The 7,852-nt window shown below is 37.4% G+C and overlaps 1 protein-coding gene across 1 annotated transcript in view; it reads right to left on the bottom strand.

Moving 5' to 3' along the window:
* Window positions 1-302: 302 nt before the first annotated feature.
* The window catches only part of LOC139754951 (serine/threonine/tyrosine-interacting protein B-like), a 385,378-nt gene continuing 377,828 nt past the window's right edge, over window positions 303-7,852 (bottom strand). Inside the window, exon 5 of the mRNA XM_071672774.1 lies at window positions 303-865. Coding sequence (XP_071528875.1) covers window positions 649-865 — 217 coding nt within the window. The 3' untranslated portion in view covers window positions 303-648. The remainder of the gene's footprint in view (window positions 866-7,852) is intronic.

The raw sequence follows: 7,852 nt of genomic DNA, 5'->3' as shown, positions 1-7,852 counted from the left end.
ATAAACATTCAAAAGGAATATTTTTAATCTAAAGCCATCAAGTGCTCCAAATGAACAAGGTACAGCTGGTTGAAGAAGACAGAGCTTCATCCTGCAGATTCTTTGTATTATGAAAGTAATAATTGGTTTAATGAAGATTACTTTAATATGAATTACAATATGAAATGCTGGAAGTATAACAGTACAACCTTCTTTGTATGTGGAGTAATATTCAACATCACATTTTGTCTTTTCACCTGAAGGAAGAAATTGTAAGCAAATTCAATGTGAGCAGAGGCAGGATGTCTATAGTAATAACAAAATTTAATGAATAATATTTCTTATATTTTTATGCAATTTTATATAAAATTTTCCTATGAAAGTTTTCATGTATCTCAAAATAAATAAACTGAACTGGAGACTACACTTAGAATCCACTGTCAGCCTTCATGAAACAAGAGCAGTATCATGATTTTTAGTTCAGGAGCGAACAACTTACAATAGTATTGGAATATTTAATCTATCCTTAAGAAAATAAAAAAATAAAATTTTCCAAAAACTAACTCTTTACAAGTATCATTATGAAACAGTCTAGTTCCTTAATATTCCAATTATCACAAGATCAGATTGTGTTAAGAAATTTCTCACCCATACAGGGCTTCCTATTTATCAACTTAAGGCTTCCATTGGTTCTGATGAATCCTGGTCATAGTCATCAATGGTCTGATCATGCTTTCTTTTAAGTTTTCCTTTTTCTTGGGAGCACTGACCATTGAGAAGAGTCTGCTGGGCTTTATAAATTGCTTCATATTCAATGAGCTGTTGTTTGAAGCCATCATTTGGGTTGATGCAGTATCTTCTGTTTTGAACAAACTCTAATGCCTCTCTGAAATTAGAAAAAGTGAGTTTTGAGTCGACAGTGATTTCTAGAACAAAGACATAATAAACTATTAATGTAGTCCTTGGCACCCCATCCAAATTTGTGTGGGCATCATGGAAAACTGAAATACCCCATTACAGTGGCCATATCCACTACTAACAATTGTGTCCCTGAAATAAGATACAAATGTACATAAGAATTACATTCACAATGATGGTAATCTCTACCAACAAAACTCATCCCATCCTCACTGCATGATCACTGTCAAAGAGCATTTGTTTTTACACAGAAATCAGGAACAGGTGGGATAGCACATACATTCTCAATTCACTCAATTTGTAATAGGAAAACTTTTGAGGCTAAGAAATTACAAAGTCCCACAGTGAGCTGAGAATAAAGGATCTCTGGTGGAGGTTATTTACTCATCCTCTTCTTTGGTTTATGACTCAAGCTTAGGTACGCTACCAATTTTCCAGCACTCTTGGTTCCAAAGCCTTGCCGGATTAACCATTTTGCTGGACCAACTGTGGTCACATAATAATAATTGATCAACACACCTCTAACCCACTAATTATACATCTCCCATGTGTCTAATCTTTGAAGCCATCCTTCACTATAGTCACACTCATGTTGTGATTTAAATTGTTTATGGAACAACTTAGCCTGGTCCATTATCATGCTACCGGACAAGTCCACAACATCACTCCAACGATGTCGAAACCATTCCATCATCACTCGATCGTGCTTAGTACTCGTACCATCTTTCATAGTTTTTCTAATTGTCATTTGCTTCTTGGAATCGCTGTCTGCATAGAATTTCAACATTCTTTCCCTTTGCTTCTTTATACCATAAATAGTTGATGAACCAATACTGTAGATGTCACACAGCTTACGCACTGAAACACCATGGCCCATTTTTTTCAACAGTTCTACTTTACCTTGGATCGATATGGACTGGTGTTTACATTTAACACCACAACTTACACTCTCATATGTCTTAGAAACCATAGCTAGGGTTAAATTTAAGCAAAATAAGCTAAGAATCTCACAGAATTGTGGTATCACCACCAACAAGTGCAGAGTAAAGAATGTAAATAAGCACAACCTACACACAACACCATCTGTGGCCGCTCAGTAAACTAGTCTGGTGGCCATGGTAATTTCAAGTTCCCTTATGTAATTTTTTTTCAGACTAAAGGAGGTGCCAAACCATCAGTTGCTGGAAATTCGGTGGTATACCTTTATCAGGAAGCCAACTGACCAAAACTTCATAATTATCACTTTCATCATAATTATGAATGATGTGAATCTCCTGGTAATACCTACCAAACTTTCAATTCAGACACAGAAAAAAATCATTACATGTAAAGTCAGTGTATTCTAAAGTTAAAAATCTGTATCTTTAAGGCCACAATTTTTCTTGTGATAATAGGAGTCCTCAACAGTGCTACCTGAATTTGCAAATCATATAATACACTTACCTATACTGTAAATTCATCAGAAAGACAATGTGCATACTTTCTCAAGAAGGAGATTCAAGATGGAAGAACCGATGGCAACCATTCATGAGACCAGCTTATAAGAGCATCCAATAATACGGTTGCAATTTTGCATGCCTGGTATTATTGGTCCCTTTACACTTTTAGTACCAATTCCAAACCATATGCTGGCACCCAGCACAGCTTAACCCCAACTAGGGCAGTCTAATCAATAGTTCCTTAACTAATGACAGACATATACAGATGCCAGGTGCCATCCTAATTGATAGTTCCTTAACTAATGACTGACACATATAGCTGCCTGGTGTCACACCTAACTCTTAACAAGCACTAACAGTAGCTAGGCTCAGTTAACAAGAAATAATCATAGAAGAAGGATGGTAAGCTCTAATTACCTTGGGCCCCACCTCACTATGCAGTGCAAACAAATGAGATTCTGCGGTTCAAAAGACAAAAACTGTCATACTGTATTTGCATGTCAAAGACCTTGGAGCATGATTCCAAATAAGATATTAAATAATGACTCAGGAGTTACATAACAGCTATACCTAACTTTCTTTTTATGTAATTATGGGGAAATAGAGGGCTTTAGTAACAGTTGATATGACCAGAGTATTTCTAAAGAATTTGCCTCAAATATTTTTCTCTCACTTGCTAACCACTTGCTGTCTGCACCCTTATTTGTATTACAGCATAAAGTGTAATATTTCTAAATATAATTATATTTTCCACTACCAGAACTGTGCCTGCAAATGACTTCAGGATAATATGTCAGAAGGAAGACCACATGCTTGGGTCATTGGACACTTACTTATCGAAATGATGGTAGTACACAAAGATATAATAAGTAAGCATCAACCCAAGCTTAAAGTTTCTATGAGAGCTATGTTTAACCCCTTTACAAAATGATATATTCAAAAGTAACATAAAATACAGAGGAAGAGGAAAATACATATTATTATTATTTGTTGGTCTGGTTCAGTGTTAAATGTGGGGCATAGAAGGGTGAAGATGACACATGACAGTCCCAATAAGAAAGGATGATGTGATGATGTTTCTCTATTTTTATTTAGATTTTCACAATGTATTCTTTTATCATACACAGACACATCACTGGTGGTTACTTATATGAATGCATCTAAAATTCAAACCTTTCAGGGAGAAAATCAATGTGAATACCTATCTTTGACCACCTGCAAAAATAGGTTGCCTGCAGAAAGGATAATTTTTGAGATGGGATGAAATAGGGTGTTGCAGAGACAAGAATGTTGAACAGAAGTGTGTTTGGGAGGGAGATTATTGCTGGGGATAGAAGAGGATCTAGGGTGGGAAGGAGGAGTTTTGGGAGTGAGGATGGTGTTGGGGAGGAGACAGAGGAAAGTGCCAGAGAATGAGATGAGAGAGAAGAGTGTTGGGTTTTGGGGAGAATGTTGGGGAGGTTATGGGTGATACCAGAAGTAATATATCTTTGTTTACTGAGTGCATTTTGCTCTAAAACTTATTAAACCTCCTTTAATATGTACACATATTACTCTCAAATACATGGTTTTTCACTCCCATGCCATTTCAAGGAACATAATGTATTTCATTTATTTATGAGCCTCTTATATGTATTGCTGGTGAGGTAAGCTGTCTCTGGTATATTTGTACAAAAGAGTGAGATAGATGAAATTTTTGCTTAGAAGCATAACCACCCTCTTAAAAGGGGTTTCAAATACTCATATAATGATGGACTGCTGGAAGGAAACATCCCCAGGAACACAATCAAATCACCAAGTGAGACCCTTCTATGTTTCTAAGGAGCTTAGATTTAGATGGGTGTATGTCTAATGTGGTGGTAACTGAGAGTGAGTCAGAAGGACAGGTGTTTTACACTAGTCAGGACATTCCAGTAAGTAAGTGTTGCCATTGTTGTGTTAACTGGGGGGTGTACAGGTTGTATAAATGTCGGGTATAAGTCAGTCTTTTTACTGCTACCTGTGGTTGTGGGCTGCTTGTGGAGTAGCAAGCATGTTGAGCTGGAATTGTTTCATTATGTGAATGTTGAAGGTCTGAAGTTTCTAAGCAGCCAGAGGTTGTTCTGAGTGCTCTGTTTTATGTGGTTATTATAGTTGCTTTTGACAGGGTGGGTGACCATAAAGATGAAGAACAGTTTAAGATACACAGGATGAATTGTTGGTAGAGGATATTAAGGGTTTCTTTTTCTTGTTCAAATCTTGTACCAATAGATGCTCTGAAGGTGCTCAATTTGTTCAGGGATTTTGGCTAGCAAGTGTGCAGAGGATACTGAAAGATTAATTTCTCTCCTTATTTTGGATTAATCTTGCTCTTAACTCTCATTTCATTTGCAGTCACAGCACTAGCAGTGGAAAACATAATTATATTTAGAAATATTACACAAATAAGGGTGTGGACAGCAAGTGGTTAGCAAGTAAGAGAAAAATATTGGAGGCAAATTCTCTGGAAATATTCTAGTCATATCAACTGTTACTAAAGCCCTCTATTTACACAAAATTACATAAAAAGAAAGTTAAGTATAGTTGTTATGTAACTTTTTCCACAACCATGAGTTGTGAGGCTAAAATCCTGCTAAATCAACCTGTAAGTGACTTATTTCTTCGCATTTCTCATATTATTCTTCTTAACTTTCCATACAAAGTAATACATATAGGTATTTCCCCTAACACTTAGGTCATCCAAAAATCTGTGTATTTTCTGTGGTGTCACTGTGTACAAAAAAAAAATTGTGCATCTGTAGCTTCAAAAATGGCCTCTACAGGGTACAAATGGCACAATAAGTCAGCTGGACATTCAAACAGAGCCAGAAAAACTCAGCACATCAATTGATATTAGCTGATGTTTCTTAAGAGAACATCCATTGATGTTGGATGCAATGTAAGGGTTTGATGGCTGGAGTTCTCCAAATAGCTTTTTCTAGTATTCTACATTTTGCTAACCTTCCATTCTCTAGGACACAAAGTTTTTTCTAGGCACCATCCTAAAAGAGTTAAGCACCAAAATATGCTGGTGTCACCTGGGTTAAAGGAATATGCATATCATTAACCTATTAATCTTTAGATAAAGTTTCATGATGTGGATCAAGATCACACAGCAAAGCACCTTTTCTGGAAATCCATTTTCTAGACCACAAATTCCCTAACTATGATGAAGGAAAAGACTATGGTCATTTTTTGAGTAAAGAATTCATATCAATTCTTAGATGGAAGTATCTTAATGTATGATAAACAGATATCTGGCTGTCTACTTTAATGATAATAAGATAAGGACTATGCACAGGTCAGCTGTTATATACACTGCAATACCTGTTAAGTGAAAGGAAGAAAGTGATGAATGCAGTACCTCCGTGAATCACCTTTTTCTGCTTCTTTCTAAGAAATGCTATCAAAACTTTTCCAGTCTATGTATAAAAATTTCTACAACTGACAGCTATTCACAAGACTGTTCATAACCACTCACTGGTAAGAGGTTCTAATCATACCTATCTCCTGAATGCATTAACAAGTATTATGATGAAAGTCATGAAAACAATTGGGATATTCATTGCTAACAATGATGCCAATTACAAAACATGCAGTTTTTCTCTGTCATTCACTTTCATTACACCTTTCACTCAAAAATGAGTTAAAAATACTGCACAATATATGAGAGTCAAATTAGCTTCTATAAAGCAGAAAAGGACACATGTGAGCAAGTACCAGGAGAGACTGAGTGTAGAATGGCAGAAGGTGAAAGCAAATGACAAGAGGGAGTGGGTGAGAAATGGGATGTATCAAGGGAAGCAGTGATGGCATGTGCAAAAGATGCATGTGGCATGAGAGAGGTGGGAGGTGGGCAGATTAGAAAGGGTAGTGACTGGTGACATGAAGAAGTAAAGTTGTTAAGGAAAGAGAAAAGAGAGGCATTTGGATGATACTTAAAAGAGAGGAGTGCAAATGATTGGGAGATGTATAAAAGAAACCTGGAGGAGGTCAAGAGGATGGTGCAAGGGCTGAAAAAGATGGCAAATGAGAGTTGTGGTGCAAGAGTATCATTAAACATTAAGGAGAATAGAAAGATGTTTTGCAAGGAGGGAAACAACAGTTGTTGAATGTGTTTGATGATAGAGTGGCAGATGTAGGGTGTTTTGGTCAGGGTGGTGTGCAAAGTGGGATGATTAGGGAGAACAGTTAGGTTAAGAGAGGAGGTAATAAAAGCTTTGCAGATGATGAAATCCAACAAGGTAGTGGGTTTGGGTGGTATTGCAGTTGAATTTATTAAGAAAGGAGGTGACTGTGTTGCTGATTGCTTGATAAGGATATTCATATTCATCGTCTGTATGAATCATGATGAAGTGCCTGAGGATTGGTGGAATGCTTGCATAATGCAATTGTACATAGGCATAGGGGATAAAGGTATGTTCAAACTAATGAGGCATAAATTTGTTGAGTATTCCAGGGAAATTGTATAGGATGGTATTGACTGAGATGGTGAAGGCATGCTCAGAGCATAAGATTGGGGAAGAGCAGTGTGGTTTCAGAAATGGGAGAAAATGTGTGGATCGGGTGTTTGCTTTGCAGAATGTGTGTGAGAAATACTTAGAAAAACATATGGATTTGTATGTAGCATGTATGGATCTTGAGAGGGTTGATAGAGATGCTTTATGGAGGGACTTAAGAGTATATGGACAGGAGGTAAGCTGCTACAAGCAGTGAAAAGTCTTTACCAAGGATATAAGGCAAGTGTATGAGTAGGAAGAGAGGAGAGTGACTGCTTCCCAGTGAAGGTTGGTCTGAGGCAGGGGTGTGTGATGTCACCATAGTTGTTTAATTTATGGATGGCGTGGTTATGGACATAAATACAAGAGTTTTGGAGAAGGAGTGAGTATGCAGTCTGTTGGGAATGAGAGGGCCTGGAAAGTGAGTCAGTTGTTAGCTGATGATACAGCACTATTGGCTGATATGAGTGAGATATTGCAAAAGTTGGTGACTGAGTTTGGAAAAGTGTGTAAAAGGAGAAACTTGAGAGTGAATGTGAATAAGGGCAAGGTTCAGTAGGATTGAGGGGCAAGTTAACTGGGATGTAAGTTTGAAAGGAGAAATATTGGAGGAAGTGAAGTGTTCTAGATATCTGGAAGTGGAAGTGAGTCACAGGGTGCAGGAGAGGTCAAACGTTCTGAAAGTGATGAAGAATGTGTGGAAGGAAAGAACATTATCTCGGAGGGCCATTTCTTCCTCTGTTTCCTGGCACTACCTTACTAACGCAGGAAATGGCAATCAAGTATAATAAATCAGCCATCAGTGCTCTATCATCAGCGAACAACAACTGACTCACTTCCCAAGCCCTCTCATCCACAACGGACTGCATACTTGACCCTCTCTCCAAAATTCTAGCATTGATCTCCCTAACCACCCAATCCATAAACAAATTAAACAACCATGGAGACATCACGCACCCCTGCCGCAAACTGACATTCAATGGGAACCAATCACTTTCC

Source organism: Panulirus ornatus, chromosome 18 (genome assembly GCF_036320965.1).
Source record: "Panulirus ornatus isolate Po-2019 chromosome 18, ASM3632096v1, whole genome shotgun sequence".
Taxonomy (NCBI): Eukaryota; Metazoa; Arthropoda; class Malacostraca; order Decapoda; family Palinuridae; genus Panulirus; species Panulirus ornatus.
Note: the sequence above shows the minus strand (reverse complement) of the source record. Positions and strands in the feature narration are given on the sequence as shown.